The 26,149-nt window shown below is 44.2% G+C and overlaps 1 protein-coding gene across 1 annotated transcript in view; it reads right to left on the bottom strand.

The window, feature by feature from the left end:
- FGF12 (fibroblast growth factor 12) overlaps positions 1-19,447 on the bottom strand; it is a 232,700-nt gene extending 213,253 nt beyond the window's left edge. Inside the window, exons 1-2 of the mRNA XM_074912219.1 lie at positions 19,349-19,447; positions 19,073-19,227 (exon numbers count right to left, since the gene is read on the bottom strand). Coding sequence (XP_074768320.1) covers positions 19,073-19,085 — 13 coding nt within the window. The 5' untranslated portion in view covers positions 19,086-19,227; positions 19,349-19,447. The remainder of the gene's footprint in view (positions 1-19,072; positions 19,228-19,348) is intronic.
- Positions 19,448-26,149: the final 6,702 nt, after the last annotated feature.

The raw sequence follows: 26,149 nt of genomic DNA, 5'->3' as shown, positions 1-26,149 counted from the left end.
TCTTCAGAAGAGAGCCAAGCTGGCACCAGCAATAATGCTGTACCCTGGTCCCTGAGACTTTCCAAAAGAGCTAAAAAAAAGGTTTGAGGGGAAGAAACTCAGAAGCATCCAAGAACGATGAGGGCAGATTTCTCTGATTTCAGGGCATCTCTGACTGGTTTTGACCACTCAGGGATGACTTCACTTTCTGAAGAGTCACCTGTGAGACATTTATTTGGCAAATGAGAATCTGTGGGGTGCAAAAGCATAAACTCATACACAATGCCAAGACAGTGCTCAGATCCACATTAAAACGTCTCTGAAGTGCCTAGCTGGAAAATAGGCTTTCACAGATCCCTATTCTGTAGGACAAACAATGATTTTGTAATTTCTTTGACCTCACCCTACTGTGTATTGCAGCAGACCTAAGCAGTCTCATCATATCCACACAAAAGAGCTACTGAAGCTCATCACCTGCCCATCAGGGTGTCTTAGGCAAGTTGCTTGCTGAGGCAGACGTTTGAGACTACATTTACCTTAGCAAGGGTTATTCCTAAACAACTACCACCACTCTCCTCAAGGCTGCACATTATTCATTTAACTCCTTTAAGGTACCTGAGAAAGATACAAGATGCATGCATACAAGACTTATAGGCAATACAAACTCAGGGTAAGGACTTGACCCTGTTCTTTCCCTAATTACCTTAAAAACCGTTAGAAAGTCATTGCTAAAAGTCTGCTGGCCAAATGCATCTGAGAGCAACTCATGAGCTGCTGCTCAAGCTGCACAGCATCAAACATGGGTTTTTAAATGTTGTCCAGCCTCCCATTACCTGCAATGACTTGTGTGCCATTAAATCTCATCACCTTGACCTTCTCACCCTCAAATGCCCACAATAAAAAAAACAATGCAGTAATTCCCACCCCTTGCAACCAAACCTTGACCCCTACTTCTCTGTGCATTCAAACCCAAGTACATTTTAGCAGCAGCTCAGTGGAAACACATTCAGATGGATCTGCTGGGGTTTCTTTTCCTAGGCAGAGATAGAGAAGGAAAGCCACATGCACAGAGACCTGCTCTGAGAGGGCTTCAGGTTCTCATTAATGTCCCTTCTCCTACCAGTTACAACTCTGAAGTCAGCCTGGTTTTGGTCAGGACTTTCAGGTCCCTCAAAACATCCAAAGGGCTCTGACTCTCCCCAAACAATCCAAGCTGTTCCCACACCTTGATAAAGCCTGAGTTGAAAAGAAACTATCTTGGACTGGACAGATAGGGATACTAAACGTTTGTGTCCCCATCCCACTGGGCATCCCTGTTATTGCCTGGCACACCAGCAAGCAGGATGGCCTACAGATGAGTGAAGGTTGGGGTTGTTATGCTTGCTTCCTCAAATGGATATGGAATGACTGAAAGGAGAGAACCTCTACAGATCTATCAGGTACTTCTCAATATAATTCTTCCATGTAATATGCTAATAAACAGTGGTTCAAAAGAAATTAATAAACCTAAGTAACCAACAGAGGAAGGGATTTCTTGATGACAGAAACATCCATTAATGTCTTATTGGTTGAGCTTCAGAAAAGGCCTGGCAAATCTATAAATATCTATAAGTAGTGTTTCATATTCAAAAATAAGCACAAGGATGAAGTGCAAAGGCAAACTAATCTGTAATGCTGGCACCCAGTGGTTGGGAGTGCTGGCACCATCTTTTCTGTTGTTCACATAAGGCAGGAGATTAAATCAATCCCTACATGGTTAAATAGCTTTCCAGAAGTAGTGCTGGCACAGGATGAGAGCAATGGGAGCAAGACACTGTACTACAGCACACAGAGCTAACACTTTTGATAGATTTTCTCCCACTACTCTGCAGAGCAACCATGGTTTGGCTTACCAGGACTGCACATCTGGGAGGAGGAAAGCCCTCCACAGAATGGCCCTAAACCCAGCATTCTCACCCAACCGAGAGCTAGACAACCCCAGCCAGCATCCTAGTTTCCATCTGCACACCCCAATCTTTGCTGTAGGGGCTCCCAATCAGGTACTCCCACAAGCAATGAGGCTGCCACACCACAACACACCTCCACAGCAGCTAAGTACAGAGCACTGTTTCACAAGACTCTAGTCTGGGAAAGGCGGGCACAAGCCTGGAAAAAGTGAGATCACAGAAGCTTTGGAACCATGTCACATGTATGACTAGTTCTGTGGCAGCAGGAACACCCTGGAGCTCTGCACTGACTCGGGTAGCTCCATTCGTAGCCCAGGATAAACCTGCTTGTTTTCATCTGCCCTATGGAGCAAGGAAATGACCACCGCCCACACTCAGAATGGAGCCCTACCCTTTGGTTTTAAGATACCCCACCACAAAGAAAGCACCCTGGGCTTAAGCTAATACTCTATGGTCCCACCAACCTACCAAGCAACAGTTCACGCAGGGAGTATACTACAATAACATTCTCATGTCCACCCAGAGCTTCTGACCAGTTTACAAGTGGAATTTAACACTCAGACAGGCTTTTTTGACTTAAACAAGAAACAGCCTTCCACCTGGGTGCAATGCCTGAAGATAACCAGTCAGCAGGACAGATTTACACAAACTTAAATAATTTCTTGTGCCATATATTGCTTTTTGAAGAAAGTACATGCTATAAACCAGTCCTTGAGTCTTTCTTAAAGTGTTGAGAAGTGTCTTGCCATTTGCTTGTTGCTTTTCAATACTGAGCAGAGATTAGACAGCAGCTGATATTGTGAACACTACACATAGATCTTTGAGAAATATCCATCCTCCATACAGAGCAATCAACCATGAGACACTGAACCAGAGTGAGAACAGTTTGAATTTAGAGTAAAAGCAAAATCCAAATCTGCCCAGATGTATCATATTTTCTGAATAGAGGAAGTTTAGGCTTTCTAACAAATTACTAAATTGCTACACTTCATAAAAACTGGGGGACCAGGAAAGCTGTATTACCTTTTCACAAAGAATATCCTTTTATGTGTAGGCTACAGAAATAAACACTATATTTTGATATATCCTTTCCCATAACAAACAGCAGTGTCACCTACGCATAGTTACTTCTGTATGCTTCCATTTCTATTAGTCTCTTGGGACCCCAGGTCCTACCTACTGAAAGACACATCCTAAAGAACATGCACTCACCTCTAAATTGCTGAGCAGCTCACACCCATCTCTGGGAAGAATACACATTTAAGTCTGCATTATGTAACTGTTCCCCTGGACTCCCTGATTTTCCAGCAGGTAGCTTGTTTTTGAAGCTGCAATTCAAAGGCTGGCTTTGAAGGCTGGGTTATGCCTCTGAGAGCACAACCCCCACGTTTGCCATCCCGAACAAAGGCATCGCTCTGTTCTCAGCACACTCCTCTTCTGTGTCAGTGTTACTCCTTCAGGGAGGCTGATGCTTAGAGGTAGTCAAAAGCTTTGCAGGTAGGGCACTGAACTCTGGTTTATAAGGACCACAGTAGCCCTGCAAGGATGGTCACGATGCTGGCAGGTGAAGGAAGAAAGTGAACACCTTAGAGACCTAGCTTTCTCTTAACGTTGCAAAAATCTTCATTTAAGACAAAGAATTGCATCCTCTAATTTTTATATATATATATATATATACACCACAATACATAAATATTGTGTCAATAGCACAAAACATCCCATTTCATCAAAAGTTCCTAAACTGCAGGTATCATAAGTGCTATTCAAGTGGACATGTCTTACTGCTGTTCTAAGCTGACCTTCCTACTATTTCTTTATGCCAAAGAAGGACAATAATATGCTCAGAAATCATCTGCTTATGAACCAGGTCCACAGATGCTTCCTCAACAAGCTCCCAGGCTTCCTTCACTACCACCACTGAGAATTGTCTTTTGGATTTTTTTCCCTATTATGCAAGAAAAAACCTGCATTTTCAACATTGAGACAGTTTCATCAGGGTAACTGCAGTGAAGTATCATACAGGGCCAAATAAGGATGTTGTGCCATGCTCAACTAACCCAAAAATAGTTGAAGAATATTTTTAATAAATTCAGCTGCCTTTCCCTACTAACACACTGCTTCAAACCCCTATTCTCTTATTGAGGGCAAGTCCCTGGAGAACTAACACCCTCCACATTGCAACAAGGAGTCTTCCTGTCTTTCATTAAGGATATGAGTTTTCTGATGTTCTGATGGAAAAGGTGTTCTATTGCTAACTGTGCTAGAAAGTTATCCTAGCACATGAGGGTGACCTTGAGCAAGTTGCTTCTACTCTATGCCTCATTATCCTTTTTAAACACTGATAAAGCTCTTGGCTTCCCTTTTGTAGCACTGATACCCATGAATGCAAAGAGCTATACAACAACTTAGTATTGTGTGTTACAAAGGCTGGTGTTTCACCAGGCAGACTGACTTGAGGGAACGAAAGTGGAGTCCAGCTCCAGAAGCCATGTGTCATTGGGAGAAAATACTGAAGTCAATGAGAATGAAGCTTTGGGGCTCTTTCAGTAAAACATTAAATGTCACATGAACATGTGTCACCTGAACATCCGTGAGTTGAGTTGGTTTTGAACGGAAGTATCAAAACAAAGCAATCAGTGTTGCTGTAATGAGTTCTTCCACGTCCCATGGTTTTACATTATGTTTTTTCTTAGTCTGGGCAAAAGCAAATATCGAAACACTTAAACTTTGCAGGAGATGGGTCTTTCAAGAGTTATTCAAGTCTATACCAGGCCTGAAAGGCTTTGCCTTTGCCAATATTTCTAATTGTCTGCTGAGATAGTTGCTGAATATACAAGGTGAGCTGCGTCACCCCAAAAGCACTCTAACACCATAAGGAGACAACGCTGCTCATCCTGGTTGGGCTCTGCAAAAGAGCAAAATGGAACATTTCACAAAAGGATTTTGATTTCCTGGGGCTCTACCCCATATTGTTGAAAGGGCTACATTATTCAAACAGACATTATCAGCTATAGAGCATTACCAGGCATCTTTGCTGAAGCACCAATAGCGTAAATACAAATGGATAAGAGCCTGAGATGTTGACTTGTGATATGCCAGTTCTACTGACTGGCACAGGTAGGTGTGCCAGGACAGGTATGATGAAAGAAGTCAAAGGGAGAATGACAAGGCAAACAGGAAAAACACCCACTCATACAGATTGTTATCGACTTGTCCCTTGTTCCTCAACAGTGGATCCACACTTTTATGCAAGTATCTCTAACTAGTGGTGTGCCCTTGGCAGGGTTTGGTGGGATGGACTCATCAATCTCTCTGAACAGTCTCAAATGCATCCATCACCCACAAAACTAAGACAATTAGTACTTGAGACACCTCAAGCATTAAGGCAGCACAGCTCTCCTAAACCCTGTCATTCAAAATTCCAAATCACTTCCCCTCATAGAAGGAAGGATGATTAAAGCTAGCTACCTGCTAGAGGCACACACATCCACACACACCCCTGGGTATTCTCCTCCAGTGAAGATCCATAAGGAAAAGAGAGGAAACAATTATACAAAGAATAATATTCTTTGACACTATTTCTCCATGCTGCAAATATTTGTCTTCGAAGATCTTTTCTGCATGAAAAATGAGATTTACTGTGCATGGAAACTTTACATATTATGACTCCAAACCAACTATACTATTTTAAACTTAAAATAAGTTTACTATAATAATTTTACAAAACATCTGTAGATTTTTAAGAGTCAGATTATATGAGAGATTCATAACATTTTCACAGCTCTGTAAAGATTCTCTGGTATTTAAAAATATGATATGTTTTATGTAAGTGAAATGCCTTTTACACTAAAGGATTTAGATCTCACCATAAAGTGCATATCAATCAGGCTTTATCAGGAGGAAAAATATTAGTATTATCTTTTAGACAGAAGTCTAGCGTATCCTGCAAAATGGTGCAAACAATTGAACAAGTCCTTCAGTTATAGCTAACAGAAATGTTACATATGCAGTATAAAAATGTGAAGAGTGCAGTGATGCACACTGATATTCAATCAAATGCACTTCTAACTTCATTTATCATTCAAGGTAATTTCCATCCGCCGGGTCTCATAGCAAACCAACTATATAAAGCAGTTATGGGATCCCAATCTTCTGCCATCCCAGTGAATGTGAGATTGTGAAGCTCAGGTACTAAAGTTGACAGCACAGGAAGAGAAAAAGATGCTATGAAATGCCAGGTAATTAGATATTGTACCAAAAAAGTGACAGTTACATAGACTGATACTTCAGTCCCTTCATCTATGTTTCTGTAAGGATAATCCTCTGGGATACAGGACACAGATCAGTCCATAGGATATGGCACACTTACAGAAACAGTTCTCAAACCTCTAGTTTTTCCAGTGTCTTCTGCATCGTCTTTACTAAGGACAAGATTAGGACCTTTGTCTGAGGCACAGGAGGGACATCACCATATCACACTCACATCAGACTACTGCCTAAACATACAGGCCTGACAACAGCTAAGATGAAAAAACACAGATTGAGGCAACATGTTACAGTAACAATCACCTGAAAGAAAAACGAAACCAGAAGTTCTCTAACATCCTTGTCTACCCTGCCAAACCAATGAGATGTGCTTCCATCCTTCCACAATCTTTGACCACCACTTAGGATGCTGCAGCACTAATGCATGCCTCCAGGCCTGACACTATGCTCTTAGCTTCTGTTATTAAACACTGCTTCTATATTTGTAGCTGAAGTGCTGAAAAACTATTAGGATCCATCATCCAAAAACTGACTGGTAAACTTTAACTTCACTAGTCATCATGGCAGCTGGCATGGGATGCATCTCTCCAGTTAAACTCATCTGAGATTTTAGAGAGCACCTTTGAGCTACAAACTTCAGAAAAAGGAGGAAAGGGAATCTAACAGCACCCCACTAGGCTAGAGGTAAACAGATGCTTTAGTAGTAAAGTGGCTCAAAATCTTGTGTGTTAGCAGAAAACAAGACATCAGTGCCCTGGTTTCAGAGCTGCATTACGTTGTCAATCTTCATACCATTCAGCAACATTGAGAAGGTTTAAAAGTGATCTTAACACATGAAAACTCAGAGGTAGGATTTAACTCAGGAATCCTGCTGCTCTGTACTGTCTACTTCCTTATCACCATGCGAGACCTCCTTCCAAAGCTCACTAAGCTCTCTAGCCAACAGTACATCAAGATCTGGGTTTAACCACTCCCAAATTGCAAATGCTACCCAAGCAAGGCCTCAGATCAGCAGGGTAAGACTCTAAAAACCCACTCTGGATTCCTAATACAACTCCTACATAAAGTAATGAAGGCATGCCTCAACCCCAGAGTGTACACATGAACACATGCTGTCCAGGCACCAACCAACCTCCCATTTCACATAAGGTACAGAGCCATACTGACACACAGTCCCCATGCACAGTAACTCCATTAACCAGAAGTTTCTCTAGATGTTCTCCCACTGCAGAATACAGACATAAGGGGCTGAACCCAGGTCATTTACAAGCTTATGTCTTGGACTTGGCACAGCTCTGTCAATCTCTGGCTCTCCATCCCCACTCTTTTTTGCCAGCAGGGGCTGAGCTGAGCACCAAGGGGTTTCTTTTCCAGAGGAGCAGGAGCCTTTTTATTGCCGCATGTAGCTGTAAACTAGCCCCTCCAGGAACAGAACCAACAGTCCAACAGGTCTGTTTCACCAATAGGTGGAAAAGAAGGATCTAATACCAGACCCATCCAGGTTTGTCTTATCATGGGAGTTCACTGCCCATGCTTTGCTATTTCTAGATTGTTCTATTATCACCTGGGGTCTTAATTAGGGACAATCCGACTGCATTTTCCCCTCAAGGAGGTACATGAGCTTTTCAATTCAGTAGACTCGGGGCATTCAGCAGCCATTGGCTGATATCCACCTTGGTCACTATTTCTGGTACTCTGCAGTATCACTATAAATATGCGTAGTTCATAGCTATTCGTGCCAGCTGGGGCTATTCTGGGACGTGGGGTGAAAACCAAGACAACACAGTCTGGTTTGAGTGATGCTTTTTTGGTAAAGCTACAAGATAATCCATCCAGGTGAGGCCAGGTCAGCCATCTTCATGTAACTAAACAATGTCACATGGCCTTGCAAGGCATTTGAGGCAGTTACCATCGGCAAAATATGGGCAGAACATTTACAGCTGACATCTGCACAGAAATACTTGATATAGTCAATTTAACACTTGAAATTTTATGACCAGTTCTGTTGAACTGCTTTAGGGAATTCCATAGAAAAAGATAAATTCTGAAGTTTTAAATGAAACATTACTGTTTGTTCTGTTTAAAATTGTTTTTGTTCTATAATTTTTTTCCCTCAAAATAAATAATTTCAAAACAATTTCAAACTAAAACATGTTACTTAGAACTGAAATACAGTATTTTTGAAGAGAAAAATATACAGGTTTTCCTGATTCTATAGCTCTCCTTTCTTGGCAAACAGCACTGTTTCTCTTTTACAAAATAAGTTAAAATGGAAAGCTGTAAACAACTTTTTCCTCATCATCCTCCATACTTCAACAGACAGAAAAGCTATAAGCTTGATTAGGGAAATAACACAAGAACTAAAGACAATAATAAAGCTTTACGGTCCGTATGTACCTCCACATGGAAAGGCCTTAAAAGCATTCCATGAAATCCACAGTCCCTCGGAGATCAGTAAGTGTTGGCTATTTTGATACCTCCTTACAAAAACAGCACACAATAAAACTACTTAGCTGAAGAAACATGAGTCTCTAATCTCAGTTGTGTTGTTCATAACACCACAAGTGTTGACAAACTCTTATGGATTCAAGGCAGGACCCATCAATAAGTGTAGAGTCCAGGAAGCCCTTGACTGGCCTGAATGGTAAGAAAAATATTGGGTTCAACCTAATGCAGCACAGAAATTTCAGGAAATGGGATCTTCTACAAAATAGGAGACCTGGGTTTTAGGCAGCTCCTTTGCAAACAGGAGGAAGAAGGGGCAGGTGCTTACTTCCATGTTCCTGGCAGGCACAGGACAGCCCAGAAGTGTCATATATTATCCTCTGCTGGACTCCTGATTACCCCTAAGGCTGAACAGAAGTCCCCGACACTAAGAGGAAGGATGGCCCACAAGGAGGGAAAATGCAGAAGGCAAAGCCTTCACACATCTGAGGAGCCAGGGAGAGGACCAAAGCACTAAATACAGCTCCTGCATGCCCCAGCCAGGCTTCAAGCCAAAGTCCAACTGACAGAATTGATATGAAGGTACAGGGGAGGGACAGAAGTGGGACATGTCCACCTAAATGGTCCTTCCTCATATTCAGCAAGCCAATAGCCCACCACAGCCACTTCCCAGATAAGATGGAAAGCTGCATTCAGGACATGCTCTGTTTGGTTTGGATGACCAAATTGCTGCGCAGCTTCTGATTAATAAAGATGACTTTACAGCAGTAAAGTAGCTGTACACCAGCCTTGCCTTTGAGATTACCAAGTATAAACTCATGTTCCACATGAGCATAAACTCATTTCAGTGGTGGTGACGCCAGCTTTAAGGGTGCCGAGATTCACGATACTCTTCTGGACTCACTGTTCCCAAAAACCTTTAAATAAAAAGAGCAATTGCCTGTGTTTTCATGTGTATAGCAGTATGTCTATAACAGGCCAGCAATCCAAAAATTCCCACTGGTTGACCGACTTGCACAGCACAGAGCATCGCTCCACTAGAAGATCCCTGTGCATGCAAAGCTCAGCATCAGCCTCAATACCTTGTTCTCAATTTCAGACAGCAGAACAGTTCTACTGTCATCAACCTTAGGATGGTGCCGCAGAAGGGACCATTGAATTGAAACCAGTATTTTCTTACTATAAATAATTAAGATTTTAAACACATTCTGTTCTTTGTCTCTGTATCCTGCCCACGGCTGCATGCTTACATTGCTTTGGTATGTCAGGCTTGTCCTCACTATTTCTGGGAACCTTCTAATCAAAGGAGGTAGAAAATTCAACTCTAACTTTCTCTAAAAAACAAAACAAAAAGCAACCAAGGACATTGAAGCATTACTGTTCCTGGATGTTGATTATTTGGGAGAGGAATACACTACAAACACAGTTTAGGTAGGAAAGCCCGAAATGCATGTTACTGAGAGATGAATCACACAAATAAAACTGACAGGTAATTCTAGATTTCTGGTACTATGTTCAGTAGTAACGGCAGAGACATGGCTCAGCACGGAGCCCCTTTGTAAGTGTAATTAACAGTAATTTTTAAGATGGGGTGGATATTCTGACTTTTGAAGATACTATACAGCAATTTTAATAGCAGCTGCTAACACAAAAGCCTCAAAGCTATATAATTAGTACTAATAAAGTAAACTGCTTTCAAAGTGGCAGAAAGAAAGGTAACAAAAAGTTATGGCTTATTTATTTTAACATCCCCTAGAACCAATATAAAATGACTTCTTCAAACATCTACTACTTTTTAAGTAGTTAATAATTAAGGTCTAAAGGGATTTAAATAGGTCTTACACCATATAATCAGTATTATTTCCATTGTGTTTTCAGTTAGGTAAAGCATTAGACACCTGGCTTTTGCCTACGTTCCAAATGATACATTTATCTACACAAGTGAAAATTCAGAGTAGCTCCACAGACTTTATTTAAAATCTTGACTGAAAGAGGAGACTCAGGACAGTAATTTTTAAACTTCTCTGCTCATTTCTCCCTCACTTCTCATATGGCAACAAAACTGCTACAATTTGCAGTATGCAATTTCTCCACTGGGACATACTGATATGAATAAAAAGTTTAAAAATTAACATTTTGGCTTCATCAATGCAATTATTTGATAATGTATGGCACTGGTTAACAGACAACCTCAGAATACCGGGAGCACTGGTCAATACTAAAAGGGAATATGAATTTAAGGCTAGAAAGTATCTCAAAAGCTCAGATTCAGCCTTCAAAGAGATCAAATAAGCTAGAAGTAGTATAGAAAGCACGTCTTGCTGAGGAAGCTTATTCTACTGTCAACCCAGTTATGCTGCAGTGGCTTGCAAGTCTGCCTCTACATATATTTTCTTTTCTCCATATACTAGAAGGTGCTGGATTCTATGTTTTTCCTCATTTTGTTGGCATTATTGCTGTTTTCCTCTCTCTTACAGTATGTGTGAGCCACTAGCATTTATAATATTGAATTTGGGGTTATTCTAAAGTGGCAGTGAAATGGATATTTTTCCATCGTAGCAAACACAGCATGCGCAAGGATTCTCAAAGAAAGAATTAATTCATACTGTACATCTTCTCCTAGACAAACTTTCAGAAATTTAAGCTGAATCTCAAAATTGTATCACTATGATCAAACAGTAATTCTGGACATCTGAAATATTTTGGGGTTTTGTGTTTGTTTCTTACCATTCTAAAGCCATTGCTGCAAGATATTCTTAACTGAAGGTCAGACAAGTGTTTTACTCACTAAAGCTCTCCCCCAGAATACATATTCAGGACCACACATCAATAAAGAATGAAGTTTGGAGGGCTGTTCTTCAAGGCAGTTTATTCCACTGCTGAATTTCATAAAATTTGATCTTTCAAACTGCAGAGACACCTGTAATTCCCCCCCCCCCGCCCCAATCATAGCCAAATTCTAGCTACAACATCTGGATCCAGCTTTTCAATGCCCCAAGTAATGATAAACACTTAGATATGAGAAGGGGATACAGACCAGTATGTGAACGGGAGGAAGAAGAGGCAGGATCCAGAACCAGATTTAGAGTTCAAGCTTCTCAGCAGGGTCATGCCGGAGACCAATGCCAGCTAGAAGAGACCACAAGGTCTCTAGTCCAACATTTTACTTGAGTAGTGACTATCACAACACTTGAGCATGTCCATCCTACCAATAACCCTTGGCTGGATGAACTTGGAGAGAAAACTAAAACTAAAAATCAGTGATAGCACTTTATGTTGGAATAAGAATGGTATAAGAGATTCAGTGACTAGATAGGCTTCAAACTTCCTGAAGAGTCCTTCTTGCTTGTCAGCCTCTTTAGGACATAGCTTTAAATTCAAGGAAAGTGTTTTTGCATTAATAATACATTCTCGATGACTGAGAAGCAAGGCAACTTTCCCTCATTATACCAATAAAACATTCAGCACGTCTGGATTTTCTTCATAAATCCTTCAAGTTGCTACATTCCGTAAATTAACCTTACCGATTGAAGGCTGATGGTGGATAAAGCCAGCCTAAACCAGCTTCTAACGGCGGGGTGAAACACAAGAGGAAAAAGAACAGCTCGAGAAAAACATTCTTCCAAATTAGAAATGCTATTCCATACTTTCCCGATTTCTTGCTTTGCACATGCTATCAAAAATAGCAAGTAAAACGCCTTACTTCTTAAAGTACACATCCCAATGCACACACAGCCCTCCCTCAGCCACGTGGCTCAAGGCACGCCGCAGTATTGCTCCCGCACTCTATTGAGCAGCCATCATCTCAAGCCACAAGATCGCTACTGAAACATGACAACACCATAAATAGTTTAATTCAATCTGAAGAAAAAAGCCATAGCTTTCAATGTGTATCCTGCATAAGTATCAAATCATAAGGTTCATCCAAACCTGGGACCTGGGAGAAGAAACTCAATGAATTAACGTGATGAATTGTACTGCTATTGACTATGAAGAACACTTTGAAAAAGCAGGGATATAGGAGCTATATAAAAAGAAACATCCTGGTATCACTGACAGGAAAGCAGTAAACTCTTTCTTCAATCATTTTAGTATACCAGCATTATTAAAATCTTTATACTTTGAGTGAAAGCATTAATTATTATGCCCATCAGGAATATTTTTCATTGTCAAATTGCTTTTTAACATGCTAATAAACACCAAACTTTGCATGTAAAAATTAATCATGTTATCTCATTTATAGGTCAAAAGACAGAGACTAAAATAGTTTCTGCAATTCTCCCTAAATAACTAGCTTTTGCATATCAAGTTTTATGGCACATTAGAAATGAATGCAATTCAGACAGGATCTGAATAGCTGAGTGGATAGAGGGGGAGAGATAAGAGCAGATAAGAAAAATCTTGTGGTAAACTAAGCCTTTTGAAAAACCTGCTTTTAAAAAAAAAAATCAAGGTTTTTTAAATTTCTGGACTCTAAATGAACTAAGGATGGAACAGCTGTATGCAGGTCATTACTCAAAGTATTCACTGATTATGCTTCTAATCACTATACATATAAATGGTACATCAGAACAATTTAATGCATTTAAAATATTTTAAATTACTCCAGTATTTCATTCAGGCTAAATGCAACTTCCACAGCTCCCATGTAACTTGTGGAAGTGGGGTGGAGAAATAGCCAGATGACTAAATTCCCCTCACGTATTTATAACATCTAAGCCTATTACTAGGGTCCTCTTTCCCCTTTGTTTTAGTAACATGGTGGGTTTGTAGGTATGAAGGAATACAAGCATGGCCACTTCTCCCTCCTCGTTATGAAGCCCATTAAAGCACAGATGCTTTCTGGGGTACCGTATCTACTTCCCCCAGCATCAGATAGGCTTGGGTCATCCTCTCATCCAGAAGTTGCAGCTGCCTACCCGCAGTACTTCAGCGACTACCAACCAATGGTTAATAAAAGTATTAGACCATTATCTGCTCTTCTAGGTGGCAGCACGTAGCTAAGTTTTGTTCGTTTGCTAGTCCCACAGAGCAATTTGAGTTCTTACTATCTTTGAACCCTCCCAGGACAGTCATTTGATGTGATTTATAACTAAGAGGAACAGACATTTCACTTGTTTTCTGAAACACATTAAAGAAAAGCATGCATTCAGTGCTGGCTTAGTGCCTTACAATCCTGTCCCACATCTTTCAGCAGAGATTGAGTCCGAGGCACCGGAACAAGGCAATCTTCACAGAACCCCACTCCGGCCTCAGGGATAAGGTCTTAAAGTCAGGCAACTAAAGTGTTCCCCTGCTATACAGAAAGCTGGCACCCATATGGAAATACACAGCTTGTGGCACGGGGGAGATCTGAAAAAAATCAGGGTATTTATTTACATCTGCTAACATGCTTCCCTGTGACAAACTTCAAGCAGTCAGTTTGAGAACTGTTGGGCTCAGTAACATGTCCTGGATCTCTCACAGCACATCACTGAAAGGCAGAGAGCATGCAGGTACCTCCTCTATGGAAAATGAGCTGCTCGGAGAAGCCTCTGACCATCTTCGCATAGATGCGAGTGTTCCCCCAAAAAAGGGAACAGTTTCATAACAAAAATAACTGTGCCAGTACTTGGTTTCCAGTAAAAAGAAGTAAACAAGATGGCTTGTGTGACCTAGTCTTTACCAAAGCAATCTGCATTAACTTCAACCACGTGGTCAACAGTATGTGCTGCAGACTCAACCTATAACAAATATGTGTCAGGAAGACGTGTAATGAGGTAGGTTTTGACATGAGCATCCTAAACAGCTTCAGAACATGAACTACAGCTGGGATCACCAAGATCTTATCTGTGATTGCCGAAGAAAGCCATGGAGGTGGGAACAGTGCACAGCAATCTCCAGAACTGCATGTTCTCATTTTGCCACCCTCTCTCACCTTGTCCACAAAGCCCATCTGCAATCCTAACATTCATCGGCTCTTGTTGGGTTTTGATCACAAGTTCTTCAAGGTGAAGATGCTGCCCTTTACAGGCATAGCACAGACAGCTGCACAGAGAAAGCTGCCCCACAACCCTGCCCTGGGTCTGGCCAGGAAGGCTTCAGAGCAGGTCTGATGGGAAGAGATTGATCAGACCACCCTCCCCATTCACATATCCACAAGACAGCAAGCTGCAAAAGAGCTTGGACCCATTTACCAGTCCCACGAAGGGCAAATCTGTGCCCCAGGTAAACCAGATCATACTGCTGTTTTACAGGACCTCATTTAAAGGCCTGAACATTGCATGTCTATGAACAACAACATTGTGATTTTTCTGAAAAAGCAAAAAGCCTGCTCCCAGCTTCTGTGACTGGAAAGAGAACATGACTCAGATAGTACTAGTGTGGCAGCATCTGCCTGGGACAGTCACTCTGCAGAGATGTCACCTCCTAAAGCCCTGCTGCTTTGGGACTCTCCAGCAGAAAAGAGATGTGAGGCCAGGTCCCCTGGTTTCTACCACACAGCCTGCTGAGCATGAGGATGGTGTTCCTGAGGGAAGACCCACCGCATAGAGGATGTCTCTCCAACCTGACACTACTTTCCAACAGGGCAGCACCATGGCTCAGGGGACTGACAAGAGCACCTCTAGATCTCGGTCAGGTAGCCAACAATGTGCTTTAGCTTTGCTGTCCCAGTAGACCAGCTGGCAAGAACAAGTCCTGCTGTATTGCCCAGCTAACAGCACATACCTGCGCTGTCAGCAGCCTGCCCTGCACCCAGGCAGTGAAACCTCACCAGAGCCACCAGTCCGCAGCACTGACCTCCAGGGAGAACAGAGAGCACCAGGAACTGGCTGGGGCCTTGCAGAAGGGCCCAGCAGGCAGTATGCCCCTGCCTCCCATGAAACATTGACACGTCGAGTCCCCAATCTCTCCCTCAGATAGGACAATAGCAGTAATATGTCTTTTCTCCCTCACTGCCAGAAAGGGATTTCCCTGTGTCTTCAGGACTACAGAAACCGGTACAGCACCTTCAGAGGAAGGGAGCCCTCCCTGCAGCAAGACTAGCCTGCAGTCCTGCTCCATCCAGAAGCCCAGGGATACATTCCACACTGTGAAGCTTAACTCTTGCTTGGCCGATTTCTTTCCCAGCCTCCGAGTCTGAACATCACTGTGTGACGTTCCTTCCCCTACTAAGCATCTTTCTGACTGTGACTGAAGAATCTGGCAAATGACCAAGTATTCTTTAACCTCCACATTAACTATTGTTAGCTTTGGCAAAGCCCAGCTCCTGGGATGCCTGGCATGGTATCGCTTACTGCTGCAGCCTACAGGAACTGCTGTAGTGGCGAGATTCAGAGAACAGGGATCAGGTAGCAGATGCAAAACAGAGTCCTCACTCACAATGCCATCCCTTCCCCCATTGCCTAATGAGCTTTGGGAGCAACTACAACTTAAGTTTCTCACTGCTGGAAAAGGTTTGGAGACAGTGAATGTGCAGAACAGAGTAAGTCAAAGAAGCTGTAAGTTGGGTCAAGCCAAATGTTACTCAGACCACCAACGTCAGTAACGTTGCAGATCCATAGAGTGCTACAATTATTTATCTTTTAGGAGTCTGGAGATAGAGGTGTTCATCTCTAGCACAGGCTGAACCACCACCACCTCCTCAGCCCACACCAGGACCCTCTTGCTTGCAGTCTTACTGCAACAGTCCTAACAAAAGTAGGGTCCTTAGTCCTGCACCGCGCTGCACAAGAACTAGGATATGCCCTCTTCCCCTCATTCTCATGAATGAGCCCAACCAGTGCAATCAGTTATGGCTGCTCTGAGCAGCGCCAGAGATGGGCCATTAGCCTTTTTTTTTTTTTTTTTTATACAGAGGACTGCAGGTTTTGCAAAGCATCAGCACCAGCCACATTCAGACAACCAAGTTGTCCTGGAGTGGCAAATCCTAGGCAGAAATGTCCACACCAGTCACCAGGGACAGCTGAATTCAGGGACCAGAAGGTAGGTTTTCTTAAACAGACTTGCTTAATATAGCACACACTCTTCCCCAGTGTCTGCATAACGCTGAGTTTGAAATGTTCTAAAGATTTGCACTGAGGAAGACTGGAGGGGTGGGAGAAGGGCTGCTGGAGGAAGCATTTAAAAAGCAAGGGATGACTTCAGAGAAACACCGTATACAAGCAGCAGTCTCATAAGACAGGACTAGCAATGCAGAGGCTTGGTTAGTAATAATAAAATGTAAACAAGTCCCTGGTAAGGCAATGCAGTTGCAAGTCCATCTAGGATTAGTCACAAAAGATGAAGATGTGAAGGGTTTCGGCTGGCTCATACCCTCCCCTCTGGGGAGGCATCCTGCATTGTGCCTCACTATACATGTACACAAAATTAGTCTGCTCTATCTGTGCACCATAGGCCTTCTCATGCTACTCCAACATCAAGTGAATCCCAAGAATTACTTCAGTGCCAACACAACTGGATCCCTGCTGTGAGCAGACTTCTACCTTCTCATTTTCCAACTGAGATGCCAAAGCTGCTTGTGTATTTCCTTTAAGGCCAAACCTACTTTGGACATGTCCCATTCTGGTGCCTTGACTTCTGCTGGGTTTGCTCTGAACATCCCTTTTTTGCCTGCATAGGTAGAGGAAACCCAGAGAGTATTTGTTCCCCACCTCTAACCCATCAAGGAAGATCTCTATCAATAGCAAACTGCTGATAATTTTTTGCAAAAGATAGCAGAATAGTGACTCTTGGGGTTGTCTCACCCCCGATAACTCTTCCACCAAAGCCAAGAGCCTAGGACTGCTGTGGACCTTGTCTTGCAACTAATAAACACAAGTACTCGTGACCCGAAATGCTGCCATGTTCAGCTGCTCATTGTCAATTCAGGCAGCGACTGCATCGTAACAGTTGCTGTATCTGTTTGCACAAGATAGGAACTGGGTGACACCCTCTCAGGTGCTGCTTTTGCCACTAGCTAGCTGGACCCTTTTTATTTTATTTTGTTGCAGATGTTACCTTTCTGCCCCCTGTAGAACTCCTCCAGCTACATGAGTCCCATCAGAAGGTCCACAGAGAGCCTTTCGCCTGCTTGTGTAGTGCATGACAAGGCACGTAATGTATTATACTAAAGTCACAGTCTATTTGTTTTGCATCAAGGCATGTACCAGTAGGACATGCAAAAAAGGTAAAGGTTAACTGAAAACTGTGCATGGCCAAAAAAATATATCAAGACTAACATGAGTGCTGTGAGCTTTTAATCTAAGTCAAGCTTTGCAGATTTACTTTTTTAAAAAAGGTACTTACCTGTCTTCCAGCCCTGGTAATTTTATTGATCACTGCCCACAAGAAACTGTGCTTTATAAGACATACTGCCTCCATATGATTGAAATAGCTTCTTTCCTTAATCAGCATATAATCAGATATTCCCACACAGGAGAACTATAGCCCTGATTGACAAGATAGTTATAAAAATAAACCTGAGGTTTAAATATAGCTTGCTCAGCTCCCAGGAAGGTATGTAGTATTGTGTTATACAAGTCTACCATCATTTTCCTTGAATTAATATAGTCTATATTCTCCCTCTGCCTTGATCTCTGTCAATTAAACAGCTGCCTGATTCGCGTTATACAGGAGAGCTGGCAGCTAGGGTTAGGTGGGAATGGCAACAAGACTTTCCACTGCATGGACCGATATACCATCAATATTTCATGGGCAATTAACATTTACAGATTTTGAGTTCATGTACCAGTTGAATGTGTGATGTCTGATGCAATTGTAGAGGTAGATAGGTAAATAAATGTGCAGGACTACATAGCTATGTATGGAAACAAGATAGATATGCCCAACACGAAGGGATATATTTGGATTAGATCTATGCCTCTTTGTATGCAGACACACAAGCTAGGAAGGCAATATTTAATGATTTCCTCTTTCGAGGGTGGATAGAGTTCAATAGCACGATACTCGTTGCATTTCTCCCAATTTATCAGGATGTTCTGATGTGTTAAATATGCAACGTAATGAGGGCAGAGCTCTATAGTCCTGTTCTTCTCGTTTCAGAAAAAAAAAATTGAGATTTTTTTTAAAAGCCATTCTAATTATGAAATGCTCCTCGTCTCCAAAATCTCCCCATCGCCGACTGACTAAAAAACATGGGACAGACCTCCTATTTATTATGCAAATCCTCAGCATTAAGAAAACAAATCGCCAACTAACATCTGTCTCACCCTAAACGAAAATAATTTATTTGAAAAAAGACCGACCCCACACCTCGGAACCCACCCTTCGCCACACTCCGCCACGCAAGGGCCCGCTCAGCCCCGCCGGCGCGGGAAGGGAAGCGCCCCCGAGGCCGCTTCCCGCCGCTGCTGCAATGTCCCCGCCACAGCGGCTGGGCTCGGCTGGGCGCTCCCGGCCCCGGGCCGCGCACCCGGCCCGGCCACTGCGGTCCTGCCGCCGCCGCCCCCCCTCACCTTTCCCTTCCATCGCGGAGCCTTGCGAGCGCCGGGAAGTTGCCGGGAAGTTGCTGCCGGAAGACGCGCTCCCTCCTCAGCCCGAGAGCCCGGCGGGCAGAGCCGGCCGCCGCTGCCTGCTCCGCGGTGGGGACGGCGCCGTCACAGCCTCGGAGCTGCAAGCAAGCAACCACCGGGGGCGGGGGGGGGACACGGCGTGAGCCGCCGAGCCCCCCCCGCGCCCCCGCCGCGCAGGGGGGAGCGGCGCGGAGCGCGGCCGCGGGGGGAGCGCGTTACCTGGGCGCCGGCGGGAGCTGTCCCTGGCGGAGCGGTGCTGCGGGGGCGAGTGGCTCCGCGGCCCGCCGCGCTGCCTGGCACCGCCCGCATGCGCGCCCCGCCCGCGCCCCGCCTCCGCGGCCCGCACCGCGGCACCGCCGGGCCCCCGGGCTGCGGGCTCCGCGGGGCGCGGAGGCGGCGCGCCCGCTCGGCGAGGCCGGGCTGGCCCCGGCCCCGCTCCCCCCCCCCCCCCCCCCCCCCCAAACCCCGCGGGGGTTGCGCCCCGCCAGCGGCAGCGCTGGGGGTTACACAACGCGGGCACAAACACCCGCGTATTGACCGCGGGGGTCCTCCGCCCCCAGCCGGGCCCGTCAGCCGTCTCCCGGGCGCGGCGGGGCACCGTGCGGCACGACACGAACCGCGCCCGGCTGCTGCGGACGCACCCGCGGTTCTTGCGCGGGTGATGCGCGCGCTGGGCACCGGGCTGCGCCTTAGCCCGCGCCGCTCGGGTGGGTCAGGACCGGGGGACCGCTCCACTCAGCCCGCACCCCTGTAGCGCACAGCCAGGCTGAGCCCACCCCGCTGCAGACACCGCGAGGATCTCTTCGGAGATGCCCAGTCTCGGGTTCAGGCCTTCTCTGGATGCGCTGTCTTGAGATTAATTACGCTGTTTCATAAAATATCGTCCTCGTGGCTAGTTTGGGCTTTTCTACTTTTGCATCCGGCCACTGGATTTTGTTCTCCCTTTGCTTAATAAATTAAGCGGTTCCCTGCTAACGAGATGTTGGTAAAACATTCATGCCAGGATCAAGTCACTTTTGGAGAACACAGATTGAGCTCCTTAAGTTTGTCCCTGTAAGGAAGTTTTCCCACACTGAAATTATTCCTCTGTAGCTCTTAAATTTTTCCAGATTTTTCAACTTTGATACGATGGGGATGGTAAAACCCAGTTCTGCGCTTATTTTTATGATTTGTGTTACTGAGAAAGCAGCTCGAGGCATCCACTGTGCTGGGAGCTGCACACACAGGGGATAGATGGCTCCAGCACTACATAAGTTTCTAAATAGAGGAACAGTAATTCCTCTCTCCTACTGTTTCTTTATACATCCTGGTGTTTGTATTCACCTTCTCACCTACAGCCCATTGCCTGCAAACCAGTCGGTGGTTATGTAGGCTCTCTCATGCTCCCCATTTTAAGGTACTGCAACCCATGCTGCAGACACAGAACCCAAAGCAGAACCCTGACTTTGGGTGTGGAAGTGAACATTGTGCAGATGATCCCACACCTCAGCTCCCAGTGCAGGCAGTTCTGAACACCGCCTGCTCCAACCTCAGCTACCACCCCACAAGGGTGGCAGGGTGCTTAAGTTAGAGGTGGCTTATTAGTGCACGAACACACCCCTGAAAATGAGCTAGAAACAGCCCAGCTGGATGAAGACCCACTGTGCAAAATTCACATATTAACTGTCTCCTACCCTTTTCCTAAGTTCTCTGTTAGTGTGAAGAATAAGTTTTATTTCAGAACTGAATATTCAGGTATTGTAGATGAGCTTTCTGTCAAAAACACTCTACAGAGAACTGACAAAGACGTCTTAGACTTTATGATTTGGCTAGAAAGTCAAATTAAGCTTATATTGTTTCTTCAGTATCTGTTATTGACTGGTGGGATCCTACTTCCCCATTGCTATGTCTTTACCCACCATCAATGCCAAACTGACCAGATTACACGTCCAGGGACCACCTCTGTGCTTTTTTCTGAAAAGCAAAGAAACAACTCTTTCAAGATCTATTAGTCACTGCTAATGTTCAAAAACCCAATCAGAATGTACACCAGAGTGCTCAATAACTCCTCAGCCATTTCTTTTAAACCTCTTGGACTCAAGTTATCAACTCCAACAGATTAAAACCAGGTGAAGTCTCAGAGGATATTATGGCACCCAATATGAAGAACAACTTTCAAGAGGAAGAAGGGAAGGCAAAAATATACTCTAACTTTTAAGGTACAGCCAGGCTAGTTACCAAGAACATAATCTGAGGCACCATTTGTAATACCAGGCACTTCACCAAGGAACCAAGAGACTCATTTCAAAGCTGTGCACTCCCTGGAAAGCTAACAGTCATCAATAATTCAGCTGCACAGAAAAAGCTGGGGAGCAGTTCCTGAGGCTGAGCCCCACTGCCATGGGAATACAAGACTAAATTTCCCAAACACAAAAAATACGTTTTTCTAATATCCTGACAGGGACAGCCATAACATGCTCTCTGTTAGCAAAGGTAGGATGATTTCTTCTAGGGTTTGTTGTCTTTGTGGAGGTCCTCTCGGTGGAAAAGGCCATGAGTTCGGAGTCCAGAGGGCTCACCCTTGGGGAGCAAGGAAATAGAAACATTTACGTGAATTCTTGTTTTGCTTTTGAGCTCTGAAGCATTTCTTTCTTTGGAGTAACAGCAGATAGGAACATAGTTCAAGCAACACCCATCAATCCACACATTCATTTTCAATCACAGTTTATCAGATCTCTGTCTGGGTCATATCTGTGACATCAGTTTCCCTTCCAGATCATTAAATGATCACAAGGCCTTAAGATACATGTTTTGTAAAATAAAAAGCCAGCTTGAAGAATGAAGCCCCTTCAAGGCTTCTCTCCTCAATACAAAGAATCAAATTCAAGGGAACAAATCGAGTGGATATTTTCCCTCCCTTACCATTTATACAGGTCATCTTTCAAGTTAGACCAGCTTGAGTTAGATCACCATTTCTCCTCTAGGTCCTCAGGGAAGTCAGATGTGTGTCTACTGTGGCTTTGCAAGTAACAAGAATCACATGAAGATACACACAGTCATGGCATCTCAGTAATGCATTAAATTCTTCTCTGAACCACAGTAAGACAAAAGCATTGCAGCACTCGGGAGATGTGAGTGTGCTGAGCCTGGACTCCTTCCCATCCACACCTTCTGAACTAAAGGGGAAGGAGGGCTCCAGAAGCACCACTCTCCTGTACCAAGTCCACAGGGTTGCCAGGGTGCTTCCCTCACTTGTCAGCTGCTTCCCTTGCATGTGAAAGCTTTGGGAGTAAGCTAGAACAATGGTACAAATAAGAAGGTGGTTCAGTCCAAGCAAACGACCCTGTGCAGACCCTCCTCTTCATAACGCTTCAGTCCTTGAATCCCGTCATGGCAAGGAGATGACTACTTGGGAAAGGCAGAGTTATTCACCCTTGATGTTAGTGCTGAGTGATTTCTGTGGGACTGCCAACACAGGGCTTCTTCAGGGCCACCTGCACTGTTTGATCAGCAGGGCTTTTGCACAGCATGCACTACTGGAGACCTGCCCACCCCACCAGACTGGCTTGCTTTGTGACAGCAATCCCTAGAGCTACCCCCTCTCCCCAGGGGTAACAGGACAGTGCATATGGAAGTAAGGCTTCTACCTGGCAGAGAAGAGCTCAGCCTTCTGATTGCTCTCACATGATGCTCCAGACAGAGATGGAAATATTACCCGGGCCTCCATCTCCTGAGGAACCTGCTGCTTCCCCCACTGATGGTGGATGCTGAGCAGAGCCCACAGCTTGCTGCAAGCAGTGCTGCCTACCCCTTTCTGCACCCTGCCTCTAGAAGCATCTGGCTTCGGAGCAATCCTGAGCACAGACATGATAAAGCCAAGTGGCCATTTTGGCACTGCTGCAGACAGTAAGCCCATGCGACGATCATACATTGTCTCCCAGCTGCTGCTGCTCCTGCCCATCTGCTACCCTGGCACAATGCCTTCTTCTCCAGAGGGAACCTCCATTCAGGTCAGAAGAGGCACCAGCTAGCCTGCAAGGTCGTGCATGTAGCCACACACATGCTGCCGTCTCTGCACGGGGCACTTCTGCGTAAGGCTGGATGGGCCAGGAGGGAGATGATCACCAGTGGTGGTATTTCATCTGCTCAGTGCTAGTTTCTGGTGATGACCATCCAAAATGGCAACAAATCCAGGCAGAGACACCATCTCAAGGGCCAGGGCATCTAGCTTCTCTACTAAGCTCTGCAAAGCTGGCCACAAGTCAGCTTCAGTTCTCTGCTTTGATATTAAGAGAGGGTGCCAATGTCTCAGCCTGTTTCCAAAGTGCCCAGAAGCCAACTTCAGTGCACAGATCAAACCTCCTGGCTAGAGACAGAGCTGCTCTTACAGCAAGTGACAGAAAGGAACTTTGTCCTGCCCAGAGCTTAAAGACAATATTCCTTAAAGGCAGTGAACAGCTCAAAAAGGAGCTGCACTGAGTTCTGACCTCAGGGGAGGAAAACTATTAACCTTGTTCAGTGTGGGTCTAACCTCAAAACCAGTGCACCCCTTGAAACCAGCTGCAATTGGGAGCAGGACTCAGCCAAGTACTTCTGGAAGTCCTATTTCCTACTCTGAAGCATCTACTCCCAAAAAACCAGTGGGCATCATTAGCTAACTGCCATCGTTAGCCAGCAGAACAGATTTCTTTAGGACAGAAAACAAAACAGCTCTGCATCACACCATGCTCAGAAGATGTCCACATGCCATGAGTTGTGCTCAGATAAGCACAAGCAAAAGCAGCAAGTTCCAAGAAAGTAGGCCATGACACAGCAGGAGCAGGAAGGACCTCTAACACTACTGAAAAAGTAAAGAACACAGCAGGGGAAAAGGGGAGTAAATAGAGACTAGAAGTTTTTAATAATATAGGTAGGACAAAATACAGAGAACATTCTACAAGCTGTAATCCATCACCCTGAGGATGATGTACAGAGATAGCTTCTCATTATGAACAAGAAAAATAATAACTACTACATCATCAGCTGATGTCACTTCCCTACATCATCCAAGCAGTTGCTAGAAGCATAGCATAAGTGCATTAGCAGTTAGTGTGCGAAATAAAAACCAAAGCAAGTCACAACCTTCGAGCAAGCACAGTCAGTTTCTTTACATAAAATTATTGATCAAACGTTGTTGAGATTAATCAGTCAGTATTATATTAATAAAGGAAAAGGCACTAGCAAAGTCACAAAAGTACCAATACAAGGGAGTAGTTTTGCGATTACTTGCAACTAAGTAAAAAATTATTGTGGAAGAAAATCATGGATGGAGGTAACCATCCTTGTATTGATGCAGAGGAAGGTCCTGAGCACCATGATTGGGCTAGTAGAGTACCACCAGCTTTCTTCTGCTACTATTCTTCATAAGCATCCATATACACCCATTTACATTAATGAGAGTCTTGATGGTGACTTTAATGGTAGTTGGATCTGACCCAAACAGTTCAACGCCAAATTTTAGTTTTCTGTGAGGTAGTGAGCACACTGAGCTCCTCAAAGTCCAGGGGAGAAGGTTGTTCTCAGTCCTTGCAGCAAAATGCTTTGTGTTGTCAGGGCTAGCCCTCAGACCTTCTGAGCCCCACCACAGATTTCTAGTTATTCGGTTTAGTAAATAACTTTGTCACCTCCACTGCCAGGTGGTGTCAGGGAGAGATGTCTGAACTCATGTTTTTATATCATTGTAAAAGCTTAAGACTTTCATGTAAAAAGAGAAACTATGAAAATAAGCTGCTGAATGGAGCTACTTAAGCACTAGCCCCTTTTTGACTTGATTAAAAAAAGGTAATTACATGCATTTGGAATGCTTTACACAAGGAGAAAAAAAGTCTACAGGGCAGAGGCAGGAAGGAGCTTCCTGCTGGCAGCTCAGCCCTCATAAGAGCCAGGTGCTCAAATGCTCGCAGAGAATGGACTAATTATCCTAAAATCTTATTTGCTTATGCCTGTTTCCTACAATAAAAACCTATTAGCTCATCACTACTCTACAGCCATCAGGGCTGAGTAACATTCATATTCTTTATCTGCTATTTCAAGAAATCATAGCAGACTGTCCTCTGATTGAGGTCCAAATCCCAGGGAGGCAATTTCTTTGCCTTACTCCTACCACATAAGAGCCATTCCTAGAGCACTGAACCCTTGGACCCTACGGTCCTGTGAGATGCCCACTAAGAAGTCTATTCAATGCCAGTTGAAACTCAAAATCCTAAGCATGTGCCAGACACCTCCAGTGTCCCTGAGGTAAGGGACAAGCAGAGCCTTAGGCCCAGAGTCATCTCCTGTACGGCTCCAACATTTTTTCCACTTGTCTATGCTTACCCTGTTGGTTTCAATGCTATGTTTTCCAGAATGCTAGAACAAATGCAATAAATCCTGCAGAGCCAAGACCATTAGCATCAGTGTATTTGTAGTGCAGCTTTCCCATGCCTCAGGGAATTGGATCTTTGTGTGATCATTCAAACTGAAACTGAGAGTTTGTCCAAATACAAGGGGCAGATAAGTGCTGCTTGATACCAGTCCCACCAACAGCCGTTTGACCAGGTCAGTTCTTTTTGGCAGATATCATGAAAAATATTGAGAACAAAAGTGAAATCAAAATTAAAGTGAGATATGTAATAGAAAACAAGGGGAAAGAAGAGTGAAGAAGGGAGAGTGACAAAAGCAAATGGCAATCCTAACTAAACTAGCTCACTCTCAGCTGCAAAAATGGGAAGACCAACTCTTAGGTGTGAAGCTATTTACCCTCACACTAGATAGTTACATCAGGCAGTGCCACAAACCTTAAGCACTTGAACAGACATGGTAAAGGCAAAAAAATACTCACATGCTTATTCTGAAGTACTAACTCACGCATTTTGCTGTGAGTAATTGAGAAAAAAGCTGTCTCAGTTCTCCCCCAAAATTAAAATCCACAGGAACAGACAGCACCCATAAAGCACCTTTATCCCTGATGTGAAAGGCTGCCCGCAGGCTGAGGAGACAGCTCTTCACGCTTGTAGGATAAAC

Source organism: Athene noctua, chromosome 8 (assembly GCF_965140245.1).
Source record: "Athene noctua chromosome 8, bAthNoc1.hap1.1, whole genome shotgun sequence".
Taxonomy (NCBI): Eukaryota; Metazoa; Chordata; class Aves; order Strigiformes; family Strigidae; genus Athene; species Athene noctua.
The sequence above is the reverse complement of the archived record's forward strand: the minus strand, read 5'-3'. Positions and strand labels throughout refer to the sequence as shown.